Source organism: Typopeltis vanoorti, chromosome 19 (genome assembly GCF_054136105.1).
Source record: "Typopeltis vanoorti isolate ZY-2024b chromosome 19, IOZ_Tvanoo_1.0, whole genome shotgun sequence".
NCBI classification, from domain to species: domain Eukaryota; kingdom Metazoa; phylum Arthropoda; class Arachnida; order Uropygi; family Thelyphonidae; genus Typopeltis; species Typopeltis vanoorti.
The window spans coordinates 13,482,293-13,497,508 of record NC_143567.1 but is presented as its reverse complement, the minus strand read 5'-3'; the positions used below and the strand labels follow the sequence as shown (position 1 = coordinate 13,497,508).

The 15,216-nt window shown below is 36.4% G+C and overlaps 1 protein-coding gene across 7 annotated transcripts in view; it reads right to left on the bottom strand.

Moving 5' to 3' along the window:
• LOC150095860 (zinc finger MIZ domain-containing protein 1-like) overlaps positions 1 to 15,216 on the bottom strand; it is a 383,815-nt gene that overhangs the window by 102,315 nt on the left and 266,284 nt on the right. Inside the window, exon 1 of one of the 7 annotated variants that reach the window (XM_090409088.1) lies at positions 2,319 to 2,706. The exons of 5 other annotated variants lie outside the window; for them this stretch is intronic. In XM_090409088.1, coding sequence (XP_090265214.1) covers positions 2,319 to 2,353 — 35 coding nt within the window. In that variant the 5' untranslated portion in view covers positions 2,354 to 2,706. Of the gene's footprint in view, positions 1 to 2,318; positions 2,707 to 15,216 lie in introns of those variants that run through there. One more of the 7 variants, XM_090409089.1, reaches the window with a different exon arrangement.

Here is a 15,216-nt window from a genome sequence, read left to right as displayed (position 1 = left end):
TACATGAAATGAAGAAAATTGTATCAACAATTGAGACAAACTTCCTTCCTGTGTTCAATCACAAATTAAGATATCTTTGTCCTTTGACTGTGTATACACCCCAACTTCTGAGAAATAACATATTTTAGAAGCCCTAACAATAAGTTCTTTCACTCCCTCGGGTTTTCTTTCCCACAAAAAAAGAAGCGAACCTGTTCGAATAATATATACATCGTTAACAGAGAAAAATACATTTGTTGATAAATGGAGAGGAATAGAGTTGAGCTGAGGGCCTCCCACAATGAGTCACGCATTCCATGAATGTGCCAAATAATAAAATATTTTATTATTATGTTATGTAATATATAAAGTTAACTTTGCACTAAGTTATGTGCTGGTATCAGTTCTCAGTGGCAGTACTACCACAAATTCTCGTGCATTTAAATTTTAGTGAAGGGGAAAAACATTAATATAATTTCATTAGCAAATTTTCAACAAAATTACCTCTCCTGCAAATTTTGTTATTTCTTACATTTCATTGAATGGCTTGCAGCATTCATGTGATTTATGGACAGAAGCACAACTATTGTTTGAAAAAAAAAATCACTATATTAAAGTTATTTTTAATAATTTTATTAAAATACATTTTTGCTTCAAATCTGTTGGAATGAACACCAACAACGGCTGGATACGTTCAATATGGACTAGCCTTTGTAATTTCTTCTTCAGACTCGGATATTGGAATTCGAAGTCTCGATAATTTGCCGGAATTCAGTTAAAATTGCATATTTCACTAAATATAATTAAATAAATATCTCAAAATTAAAATTTATTAAGAAAATGTAATTGAATACGATCACAAATCCCAGGCATGGGAACCTTCACGGAATCCGTCGCGGGAGGATCGTGCTAACCACTATTTCCACAATAACCATTATATCTCCTTAAATTCATTCTTTAACAAAGCACTCAACGACCACTAGCAGCAAACCCATTGATTGACCACATTTCAATCAAGCAAAAAATCTAATATCTAAAACGTGTTTAATAACATGTTTTTAACATATTCCTATTTTCTTTATGTTGATTAAAGTTTGTAACTTTCAGTCTATCTTTCACAGACCAGTCACCATTTTTATCACTCGCCTCTGGATTCTCTCCAGCATTTTCACATCCCCAAGAAACTTGTTCAACCACATCTGTTCACAATAGTCCAGTTGTGAACATACGAAATCCTTATAAAAACGGACATCAACCACCTTATTTCTATTTGTTGCGTTCTTCAAAATGCAAGTTATCTTATGATCTATTTGGCGCACTTTTGCAATGTGCCCTCAACTTTCAACCAAACATTGTCTCGAAATTCCTAGCCTTATGAGCCTCCTGCAGTTGTTTTCCATCAGTGCGATTTTTTTCCATCATCCTCATCTCAAAGTGCATAAACATACACTTTGAAAAGTTAACTTGCAACTATTATAATTTGCGCGTACTGTGACATGTAGGATTCTTCATCAGGGATGCATCAAAGTGTCTGTAAAAAAATTTAACCAGGACTCCTCATACTGGATGAAGATCAAGAGCTTTATCTATATAATCTCTAAGTAATCGTTCAAATATATACTGTATGTGATTAATAGCTCTATTCTTCTATTCCCTCCCCCGTCTCTGTGGGTATTTTAATAGCCCCCGTCTTTCTCCGCATTCACTTAATTTTTTTATATAATTATTTACAGAACATAGCATAGAGGACGTGCGGTAAATAACTCTAATATATAGGTTCCAATATTTTTCTACTACTACTACTTTGGAATACGCCATGATCATGCATATACAATCTACGGCACCCGTAACTTTATATATATACGCACACCTACACGGAGTACAGCACTGTGCTTGGATTAATAAATTATCCATCTATGCATTAATAGCTTTTTCACATACAAATCTGTTCAATTGTCATTCGTTTGATTTCATTTTCAGTAGCAGAGCAGTTGTGATTATTGCTCTCTTCTCCGCTAGATGGCGGTGTTTGCAACATCAGCTTTAAAAGACATTGTTTGATAAATGTAACGGAAATCACTATGAAAAGTAGCACAGCCGATCTCAGCACGTTTGCAAGCGCGCTATACCATATTACGTACGCACAAACGTACACTCATTCTCCGGCACGAGCCAAACGACAGAAAAGCAATCGTCGCGAGCTAAATTATAAATACTCTAGCCTCGAACTCCTAGCCTATTTTCACACTAGCAAAGCCGGTGATCCGGCGGCATCACGCAAAGACCTTCGCTATATCGATCTACCGTATAGTAAAGGTAAGAAAGAAATTTGGAATTACCTGTATAGATTCGTCAAGGCAACGTCTGCAGACATGGGAAGAAAGTGAAGACAAGGCCACTCACGTATACACTCCGCGCGTGCCCGCTCTTTCTCTCTGTAGCCGTGTCATCGAAGAGCACACACACACATACGACCAACCTCTCCAGCTGACATCGATAACTATGACACCACGCGGAAAAGACTTGCGGGCGTGGGAGGAGTGCCCACAATCAACAGCGCGATAGTGTAGGTTGTTCGGCGTACTACTGCCACGGAAAGGCCATCCATCGCTGACATTCGACCTTGCGCAAGACGCAGCAGCAGCAACGATCCCGGACTAAAGAAGCAACGTCATTCTCCTGCTTACGTTTGCCCTCGGTTGGAACGCACGTAAGCAACATGTCAACAGTGAAAGTCTTCACTGCTCTAGCTTCGCTCTGACAGGTTAGTTGTCACACACTCGCTCTTTTCTCCCTACTAGAATCGTTAACTATGACGTCACTCCGCTGTTATTATTTTAGAAGCTTTCCTCAACCCGCTAGTGTTTGCTCGTTGCATGTTAGTGTTACTGTTAATAAGACTGTTTCGATGTTATTCGTGTCAGGTCTAAAACACACAAAGTACATGCGACACCTAGCGTTTCGTTATGCAACTTTGTCAGATTTTAAATTTCATTATTTTTCAAGTTGCTTCTTTCGTAATTTCGCTATTTATTTTGTATGTATTTAATGAATATATCGTAAAAAATGTCCGTCAACCACATATCCTTCCTACTGATCTGAATCTTGTTGATTAAAGAATGCCTTACAAATTAAATAAATAAATAAAATCTGAAAGAGTTCACTAAAATAATTCAGGTTCCAAAACTTCCACTTAGGCATTACCATTCTTCGTTCTACCGATTCCTTTTACTGTTTTTTTTTTTTTTTTCAGTTTTGAAATTCCCACATGAGATAGTTTTCGGGCGTCCTATTTATTTCAAGGATAAAAATAATTACTTTCATTTATTACTACCTAATTCTACATAATCGCATAATTATTCCCTTAAAAACTTGTGCAAAATACAACGTTTAAAATTATTTCGTCTTGCTGCAGTCAGATGGCAGCACTTATATATTTCCATTTATTTTTATAAAAAATTTCATTTATTGGATTCAGATATATCGATATAAACTAACTGGATTATTGTTATTACATTTTCAATCTAGAAACAGCACGGCATAACGGTACAAAATATTACATTTATTAGCTGGCGTTTAATTTTATCATTTGCTTAAGTTTAAATAATGAGATAAACATGTACAATATGTACAAACGTATACATTTATACAAAACCAGAAATGTAAAAACAGAGCTAAAAATGCTTTAAAAAGTTTGACTTTAGCCTATCACACGATCAGACTAACTCGTCATTGGGTAAGTGGACTAAAAGCAACCTGTGCAATGAGTCCCAATTTGTGCAACAAATAACACGAAATCACGTAGGAGGGCAAGGTACTGCGTTTCTCCGTTGACACAAACTTAGGCAGTATCCATTTCCTGTTAGGCTATAAGGCTTAACTGGAAGCCATTTATTGAAACCTGGCTACCGTTTTCTGTGGTGATGGTGGTGGTGGTGAAAGATTTTGGCAATTTAATTAAAACAGCAGGCAGTCCAAATCGAGAAACTGTGTGTAATTAATCACTGAAGAGCGTGTAATTCGGGATTAGAATTATCAGTGAGACCAATAGATTATTTTTACTCCTTATTTTATGTCTTAAAATGGCGGACTTTTGATAACCACAACCTGTACCTTAGTTAGTCAACATGAAAAGGAGAAAAAGGCGCTGAAAGTTCCTCTTCTCTCCCTCCTCAAATACTACAGCGTTTTATTTATTTATTTGAAAGCAGAAGCGAGATCACTCAGTGATCCGCATCCCTCAAAGGTGTGCAAGTGCAGAGTTACCAACATTCAAAAAGATTTCTCAAGTCCGCGCTCGAAAACATCGGGAAAAAAAAAAAAAAAAAAGACTTCTTTTATCGTAATTCTAAATACAACTCAACTTTATGAATTTATAATTAAAATGTAAAGGCAATACGCCAACGACACCAGCTTGTTCACCCAAACTGACATTTATTACTTGTGGCTGGGAGTTCAGTCTCACGATGGCAGTGATCTTTGTAAAATTCTTTAGGCGTCAGATGATTTTTAGTGTAACAGCACTGCCACTTGACATAAAACATCTGAAATGATATAAAAATACAGGTTTGGTGTCTGGATTAAACGATTTTTTTAATCAAATTTTCAATCTACTTAAGATTCTACAACCCCTTGAAAAGAAAAACATTCGACGTCTTTTACAGAAGAAAGTTGTGATTTAGAAAAACAAAGTCGGCACCGAATTGCAAAGGAATTGAACATCAGTGAGATAGATGATACATATGGTTTTTTCCTTCCGCAAAGAATGATAAAATCTAACTTGATTAACGTAAATGTATTGCTCACACCATTTCAGTTCTTCAAACGTGAAGATCTCCCTGATATTTTTTCTTATTTCGTTAGTGATGGATGTTACCTTACCCGGGCATGAATCATCAACATGCGTCCTGTGAGAGCCTTTGGTTTATAACAAGTTAATTAATTAGTTTATTTATTTAAAGACAAGCCTTATAAATTCGAGGAACTATAAAGGATCCTTCAGAACGGCCTTTTATAAGCACCCATGTCTTACATGGGATTTGAACCGCACTTTTGCATTAAAGAAGCAGTGCCTTTTACAAGCTGTTATTCTTACTTTTCAAGTTGTTAGACTTGGAGAATGAGACGTTAGTGTGGGTTAAAATCAAAACATGGATTGAGCTAAACTAGATGAAAGGAGGAATGACAAATAGTTACTTAGTTTGAAAAGACATGCACTTTACTACAAATTTGAGTTGCTGCAAAAAAAAAGTCTGATTTTAAGAAGAACTTAATTTCACAGATCTAAGCAATAAAATTCAGAAAGCGAAACCAAGAGAGAGAGACGCTGAGTAGGAATGTGCTTCCCAAGCCATAAAGTAAGTCCAATCAGAAATTTCATATCAGTAGTGAGTACAAAGCAGCATTTTCTTTTCGGTGAATAGGATTGAATCCCGCATCCCGTCTAGTATGCGAGAAACATTTACAAGAAATTTTTAATTTAAGATGAGCTAATCCATCTCATACAGAGATGGAAGGAATTTTTACTCCTAGGAATTATGAATAAGGCTAGTATATTATTGTATCGGCACACGACCGATACAATAATATACTAGCCTTATTCATGATCTTAGCTATCTATTCTATAATTCCACCCAAGGCCTACAGGAAAGATCTGATTCAAACTGTCGAGAGAAAAAAAAAAAAAAATCTCGAATAGGACTTATAAAGAACAATAGTAGAATGAAGATTGTCAAAATTTTCAAATTAAAATATCTAAACTTTAACTTATCACTTAAACAATACATGCTTATGTGATTAAAAAAAAAAAATTCCGTAATGATTATATATTAAAATGAGTAACACAGAAACCAAAGCATAAGCTCGCAAGGAGGACCAAAAAGCAAGCAGCTCTTTTAATTTAAAGATGAGTTTCCCCTTTTCTGAATGTTCAATGCAAATTCATCAGCCAAGTGCGCTTAAAATCAAAAATGAGTTTATTTTTTATACGGAAATCGTTTAAAAAATAACCAATATGATGATTAAAACTGTTAAGAATAGGAACAATGCCACTGCTTCATATTCGCTGATATCTAGCGAACCCAATTCGAAAATACCTAAAATTCCTTTTGAACGCTGGAAGCCCAGTTTGAAGGACAAGCTGGTTCTTTGACAGGATGAGACGTCAACGCACTTTGCCAAAGCAGTGTGTGCAGCTTCTTGAATGCGCATTTTGATGAAAGATCGATCGGATGGGGGGGGGGGGTTACGATGAGCTTCAAGACGTGTGATCAAAGCACTTTGGGAATAATGACAATAGTAATGACGTTTTCCATTCGCATCAACCAGCGGTTCGGATGAAGATCCGAGCATAGCAATGTAGTTGGTTCACCTGAGATAACACACACAAGTACGTAATCAATACCCTGTGTTAGATTATAGTGGTTCGTGATCTTAAAGTAATCAACTATTCAGTTCTTTCCACTCTTAAATGCGTTGCACTACACTTGAGCTTAGTAATAATTGTTGGTAGTCAGATCAAAGAGAGAAACTCCAGAAATACTGGATGAAAATTTACTAAACGGTATGCATTTATATAAAATCAAAGATTAGGACACCCAAGATACGAATATTCTTAACTGTTTAACAGACATACAGTGTTAAACACATTCGGCCTCCAAACTGTTTGCTACTTTAATTCTAATTTCCTTCTTTGTTATCATCAACACACGTCATTAATTTCATTCTTTACTGAATGATGCAGGATCTCTGGAATCACAGTTAAAAAGTCGAAAGCATACAGCAAACTAAACATTCTCTAGATATGTGTATTTTTAATACATCAGTATTAGTTATGTTGTCATCGTTTAATAAAAACTTTTAAATAAATATAAGAGTATGTTTTCTATATGCGTGCATTTTATTTCATCCATATCTGCCAACTTTTTCCTTTAATGATGAATACAATGGCATGGTTCCCGAATAAAGCACACCAAAATTTTAGCCACAATGACATACGGGATCGCATAGCATAGCAATGTAGCAACGCTCCAAATTCAAGAAAATCAACAGCAGTTTTATACTAAAGATATATATGAAGATAAGATGTAAATGGTTCGTGGTCTCACGAAAAACTCCACTCTTTCCACACACAACTTTTGAATCTCCACTTATATTAGGGATATATATACTAACAAAAAAAAATGCCACTCTTGTATATGTCAAGAGTGAATGGGATGAGAAAATGCTTATTACTTAATTGGCTTTAGTTAAGAAGGAAGTAATCAAAAAATTGCATAAGAGAACTAAAAACAAAATTGGCCAGGTGTCGCAGATGCCATACATAAATGAAATGTTTTCCTTTTGTTCATTCCCCGCAACAGTCATCTGGTTCCTCTAAATCACCGCTATTTGTAAAAGAAAGGTTGGGTATGTACTAATAAATAAATAAATAAATTTATATTTAAAAATATTTACGTCAATCCCACCTATGAAGGGTTGGAAAAACCATGGTACATTTGTGTGTATGTGCGTGCGCTGTGGACTAAGGATAAGACAGTCCACGAATTCTGCTCCTAGAGAGCAAGCATAAAGCTTTTCAAGACATTTCAGTTCTCCAGTAAAGAGGGTGATGAGGCAATGAGATCATGAATTCAGACTTTCGCCATCAAAGCGGAAATATCATTCCCTGGTCCATCCCATCTTTCTGAGAAAGGAAATTCATTAGTTGATTAATAACTCTTCTTTCTTTTAAGCAGATTCGATTTATAAAACAATCCCAGAAAAATCACGATGAAAATGAATCATACACATTTCAATTTTCGACGAAAACAAGTTATCGTCACGCAATCTCAAAACAGGGCTGTTTTGCTTTTTTCATTTTTTTAAATTAGACTTGATTGAGTTCGCCACATCTGTTACGCACGTATTTCTCACCTTCCTTCTTGCCGTTTAAGGGCAGCAATGTAAATAAAACAAATAAACGCCAGATTGCACTCAAATATATCAACCCACCCACTTGAATTCAATTCGATAAAGTACAACAAGCATAAGCAATCAGGGATGCGATACGCATAGGAAATTCATGACGTGTTGAAAAAAAAAAAAAAAACGTAATCAGTTCTACTAATCGCAACACGGGAAAAATCCCTAGGTGGACGGCAAAAAAGAGCTGTTCATCAAGGATTTTTTTTTTTCTTCGTCATAAAGTATACGAATGATAAATCTGGTTTTCAGCAAATGAAAGCCAGGAATGGAAACGAGCATATCATACTCTCTTCTGAAATTTACTATTTAGTCAAAGCATTTATCCGTCAGAGGGCGATGAGTCAAAAATTTATTTTCGATGAGTTCATAGTTTCTATCTGCTTGTCTTCCGAAGTATTTAATCAAACAGGGAAATCTGCGATCACTGCGACACCTATCAACGTCAATATATATAAACCTTTTGCGGCCAAAGTACAGAAGGGAATTAAATTGTGATTATTTTGTTATTTTATATATATTTATTTATTTTCATATTTTATATTCGTCTATTTGCCAAGTAATCAAAGCAAACATGAAATCTAGTAAGTTTATACACGTTGGCTTACGTAGCCACGTTAAGTAATGTAAAATACTCTACTAGTTTAGCTGTCGTTTCTGTGTTAAATTCAATATCGATGGTAGTGTATTAGCAATATGTGTAGGGTTAATTAACTACATTGTAAATTATCAACTAAGGTCATCGATGTGTTTACTTAATTACGTTATTAGGTAATTCTGACTATTATTATATTTTCTATATTATATTAATTATTATAAATATTAAATAAAACATATTTATTATATTTTACACACATTTTTATAAACGACAGCAAACTTATTTGGGGTTTGTGCTGTGTGTGTGTGTTCCAATGGCCATTTTTATTAATTTTAAAATTTAGGTTTCAGAAATGCAGCTAAAAGAACGCAATCTTTCTTCGGGCAGCTCGATTCGGATATGACGTAACGACAGAGTATTTATACATATCCCTACCCACTCACTAAGAACGTTAGTCATTACGTATTCGGAAGAGCAACCAGCATAAAATAAAATTCCACATTTCGGTGTATTGTGAGCTGCATTGTTATAAAGCTAAGGACAAGAAATGAGTGTAATGCCGATCTCATTATACTCTAACTGCCTTGTAGCCATTGTGTTTGTATAGTGCGATTATTAAAATACGCGATAAAATGATTTAGAAAATATGCATAGTAGGCGAAAGGTGTGGGTAAGCTGTTGTTGACCTTGGATCATTTCACCTTGGGCAGTACATAAACAAACTAACTTTTCTCATCATATTATGGAAAAGGAAAAACACAACGAATTTATTTAAAAGAACAGTGGGGGAATAATAAAACCAAATATTTTCATGTTATACGATGCATATAGGAAAACGGACACTTTCCTACATCTTAAAATAAAATAAAACCGTGACGCTGGGTTGGCCTTCATCACTATCGTACTTTAATAATCTCTAGAGAGCGAGATGACGATTTTCTTCCTAAAATGGCACTAACAGAAAAAAAAAAAATTCCAACCAAAAAAAGCCAACATTTCAAAACAGGAAGTGCTCACGCCCAATGCCAAACTGATCGGTGAGCAACACTAGTGCAATCACTGAGAAATTCAACAAGGAACCCGGAGCCACTTGATCGCAATCAGAATCTTCGGAGAACAATATGAGCAACAAACTCTCAATCATTTGCTTTTATCTTCTTATGATTGTTAAAATGCTATCTACTGTACAACGATGTTGAAAGTACAGGCGCTGTAGGTTGTTGATGAAAAGGCGGCAGTTTTTGGCCGACGGTTAATGATTTTGCACTGTTATATATACACACACACAATCTACCAATAATTGTCCGGATACCCCAGGTTTGTTAGTAACATAAAAACCGGTGTACAGATAGCAGGAAGCAGTATTTCATCGTAGCAGTTGAATACAGGTGGGATGGCAACACGATGTAAAATCAGTGACTTCGAGAGAGGTGTCCATTGTGGGCTGTCATACTGGTCGTATGCCCATACGAGTCATTGCCGCTCAACTGGAGCATCCAAAATCAATGGTTGGCGATATGATCAACAAATGGAGACGTTCTGTCATCACTAGTGCAGGAAAACACCCAGGGTGGCCACCGAAAATTATGCCGCTGCTCTTCCACCGGAAGAGCAGCGGCACACAAGCCGAACATTACAACAACGAACAAGGCGGCTCGTCTGGCCTGGTGCAAAAAGCATGTCTGAAATGAATAATTGACTGGTGGAAAAACGGTACTCTGGAGCGATGAATCAATGTTTATTTGCTTCCAGTCATGGTGTGGGTGTAGCCTGGTGAACGCTTGTTACCACAGGGTATTGTATTCACAGTAAAGTTTGTTGGTGAAGTAATAGTGTGGGATGCATTCAGTTGATTTGGAGTGGGACCACTGGTCGTTGTCCATGGTTCCATGAAGTCTGTTTGATATTGTGGATAATCAGGTGCTGCCTACACTGTGGTGTTTTTATGGAACGGGCTCGTGTTATTATCAAGACGAATATGCCTCATGCCACAAAGCTGCAGCTGTTATGGAATGGTATGAAGAGAATGAATGTTAAACCATTGCCCTGGTCTGCGCAGCGTCCTGACTTCAATGCCATCGAACACCTGTGGAACGAATTGAAGCGGTGATTGAGGTCCAGAGCAGCATGTCCTCGATCTGTCACTGAACTCAGTGCTGCTCTGGTGGAGGAAATGAGACTAATTCCACCTGTTTGCTGCACACATTGGTGGAAAGCCTTCCTCAAAGGGTGCAAGGGGGTGATCACAGCGAAAAGTGGACATACCTGATATTAGGGTTTGCCAGCTGTCAGAACAATTATTGGTAGATAGTGTACATATACTAATCCCATCCACAAAAGGTTAGTTTGGAAACCTATAATACGGTGGAGAGGTACTGCTCCAAAACTGTATAGACCATTCCTCCCCAATCTTTATATAATATTTATGTGTCGTCTCCATAATTCACACATATAACGAGGGATGCTTTTTTCTCATAGAGATGTGCTGGACTATCCGTTTAAGATCGTGTGCACTCTACGACTCAAACCATCTGCAGATGGCTTGAGTCGTACATGCATAGACTTACGACAGTCGTGCAACACTCCAGTATACACTTCTCAGCGTAGAAGAGGAATAAACCGGGACACTGTGATTAATTTATGAGTGAGCTGAAAACCTGGGATTGTTTTGCAGGATGAAAACCCACAATGTTTCAGATTGCAGGGAAGAGTTCTTTCTCGGCAATGTATGCAATTTGGTAGTTGAAACACAGTGTGTTAGTGGAAAACGGAGTGGAACTGATTTATAGCGAATGCTTTATTTATTTTAAGATATCCATGAAAGCAGCTTTGCTATGGGTTAAGAAATCTACAAATTCTGAGGAATTATAACGATAGTCTTAATTCCGATTCCAAAACGTAATCGGAGTCTTATAATATGTAACTAGCCTTGTGTGACTCTGAAGTAGCAGTGAAAGCAAATTATTTGGTTTAAAAGGAGGATATAAGATTTTGACATCACATAGTATAGCAGTAAGTTATTGCAAAGTTTTCTTCGAAGGCTTCTTGCTTTCAATAGCCAAGATTCTCAGCGTTCTTGTCCTGTTATAGACGAAAAATAAAGTTTGAAATAATTTTAAACGAAAATTTTGCTTTTCTTTTTATTAATGCGTCTTATGCGACTAGCAAATTGTCTTTAATCCTTCTCTATCCAGAACAGAGATGACTCTGCGAGCAACGTGGACACAACCAGTGGTGAGCTATAAGGGGCTTGCGCAAGCCCTTTGTTAAATTTTTCTCAAATTTGCGAGTCCCTTGTTCTTGTTTATTTATTTATTTTTTTTTTCAAAAAAAAAATTTTTTTAAACATATTAAGCGCAAACTCATATGGTAACCTAACAAAGATTAGTCTATTCGGCAGTGTATAGATTATTTGGAATTATTGTTTCAACTTTTCTATTACGAATGCGCCCAAGTTTAGATAAAATAAGCGCATGCGCTATCTTTACCCTTCTCCCTTCTGGTAGCCAATCAATTAATAAAAGTTTTTGTGTGAAATGCGTTTTTTTTTTTTTTTTTCCCTCGACGATGCGAGCCCTTCGTTAAAATTTCCATAGCTCACCACTGGACACAACCATTAATGATTGAAAGCTCTCAACGATTGAAAATCTTTTCTACCTGGAAATATTGTCCTCTTTGTGCTAAAATTTTTGTTTCACATTTATATCTGAATCTCATCTCCCCATTCACTGAGACGTTATCAACAGAGTTATCAAACAGATGGGCATTCAACGCTAAGGGTTTATCCAACCATACGTCATACAAACTGCGCTTAAAATAAGTCACTTCAAAAAGAAAGTATTTGAAAACATGGCGAGATGAACATTTTTATGTTGAAATTTATGTTAATAAGGAAATTGGCATCGGTGTTTCATGCGATAAACTACATAAGATATGAAGAAATACACTGACATGCGATTGAAAGTTAGTGTGGAATCAAACTACGGTAATATTTTAGTCTGGATACCTTATTTCATTCCCTTTTTTTATTTTATTTCGTAGTGAATTTCCTTTTTGTTTTACCACTTTTATTTATTTCCTATCTTCTCTTATTTCACACAAAAGAGAAAAAAATAAATAAGTGGATTCAGATATCATTTGCAATTACCATATCCCATTTCCTTTCTAAACTGCTTATGGCTGTCGCAACAGGTTTCAGAGAAAACCACACTAAATATGTAAATAATTTATTATATTTTTGGAGTGATTCCGCATACGTTGGAACATTTGCCTCACACTACAGTAATATTCATGTGAAAAACTATTACAAAAAAGTAACGAATTACATATAAGACAATAACATAACCGCGCCTTTGGCGTCAAAAAGATCGTTGGTGATGGGAAAGTCTCATCTCAGGACCACGAAACCTCACTAATAGAACGAGAAGTTGGAATTGGCAATCATTATCCTGAACACAACAAACGAAAATTATAATGACCAGACAGCGACCAGTTTAAAATAATATATTTTAAATCACGTGAGCTTTTTTTTGTATTGTTGATTTCGTAACTGGGTCTCAAGATCTTGCCAAAACAACTTGATAAAATCGTTGTTAGTGCCTATGTAGGTTTAACTGTCTTTGTCTTCCCCCCATTTGCAAATTATTATCAGGATGACACTGCTAATTTGAGACATTTGATAACACGGTGTTTCTCTTGGCTGCCACGTTCGAATGCGTCGGTAGAAGGAGTTAAAGTTCAAGTGGAAATGGAATACGTAGAACTACGATAAAGTTACGGGAACCGACTTAAAGGCCAATTTTTTTTTTTTTTATTTATTTATTATTTTTTTTTTTATGAGAGACCGAGAAGGTGAGGGCATAGCACGAGGAACGATGGCGATTGTTGTGTGCAGTTCGAGTTTTTTCATGTACAATATTATTTTTTAAACCACACAATAAAACAAATAAAAATTAAAAAGAATGCTGAATTAGAACTATTTATGTCGGAACGATTTAAATACGTAAATGACACACAAATGTATTTTAATATTTATTATTATTTTTTTTTTTTTTATCAGTAAGAACTGGGTACGTAAGGAAACAATGGAATCCCCCCCCCCTTCCTTCACCTGTCAACTGTGGTGCCGTGACTTAGGACGATATCGGAGCACGTGCAGAGAACATGATCCCCCACTTGACAATCAAAACTCCGTCTGGAGCCTATAACTAAGAAACCAATGCTCACGTTGCATTGCTGCTTGTGCGCATGCTCCAAACTGCCAGCATCCGATTTTATGAACTCAAACGAGGACAAAGATAGAGGTCATTCGCGCGCGCGCAAGCCACGCCGCCCTCGCGTTTTAGTGAGTGCAAATGAATGTTGCCGTCCGTAAAAAAAAAAAAAAGTGGTCATTTGTGAATGAGTGGCTAAACTATAAAAACAACCTGGAAGATGGATTTACTTAGTTAATTGGTCCAAATCAATTTCATACAAAAAGCAATGCTTCCTCTTAAAAAAAAAAAAAGTTTCACGGTTCACTTTAAATAGCATTTAACTTCTTTAACTGTTACCGGCTAAGCAAAGGCTCGAAACTGTGTTACCATGACTACTAATTTACCTACCAATCAAGTTAATACAAGTTCAACTTGGCCAAACACTATCAGAGTGAGACGCATTCCTAACAATGTTGGAAAAGTTCGGATACCATTATTTATAAAAACTGCATTTCATATGATTCTTGTATAATGACGTCATCATTTTCGTAACAAATGAACATCGAGAAATTCATTTTATGCATGGATATCCAAATCATTTAGCTCAATTCTTCCACTAAAAACATTCGGTTTAAATCAAGACTGAAATGAATCGAAAAAACTTAGTAGGGATCTTATACACCAGATATTTTAGTTAAATTCGTTCACTTTGAAAATTAATAGCGACTTAACACCTTTAAAAAATATGTGCTGGTTTCGTGAATGCTTCTATGATAATATCTATGGCAACCGCTGCTTATCTGTTTTGATTCCTGAAATTTGTGGCCAACACTTGAACAGATGTTAATAACTGTCTAGATTAAAACCATTTGTTGCAGACGTGCGAAATGAAAGATAGATCTGGCAAAAACCTGAAGAGGATAATTAAATTTTCCTCTTGCGTGAACAGCGGCAATTAAAAAAGAAAGAAAAAAAAACAGAAACGCAATCAGTAATTGCGATAAGTGTTATAAAAATCCGCTGAATCAAGTTCGTTACCAAACTGTTCTTCCTTGAATAGAGAATCCATTCAAATGTAATTCTTGGTGATTACACTCCCTTGGTGGACAGTATGCAACAGGGGTTACGCGTGCAGGGGGGGGGGGGAATAACATCACTCAGTCGGTCACTTACAGAAGATGAGAAAGATGAAACGATAGAAAGGCTTTGGTATGCGGGAGGAGTGGTTATCATGCACAGCAACAACAAAAGGATTCAAGGGTCAAGATGGGTCGAATGACTGCCGAATGGGGTGAACGTTTGAGGACTGCGTGTACCTGATAAACTGGAGTGAATTCTTGGCAGCCAACTTCGTGTCCAGCGCAGCTAAGCAAAGGATTCTGACGTGATGATTGATGTCCTGAACGTGTAGAGAAGGGTTAACTAAACACGCCGGCGCATCTGTAGTTAGCTTCTAATCTACACGATAGATTTGTGTTCGGT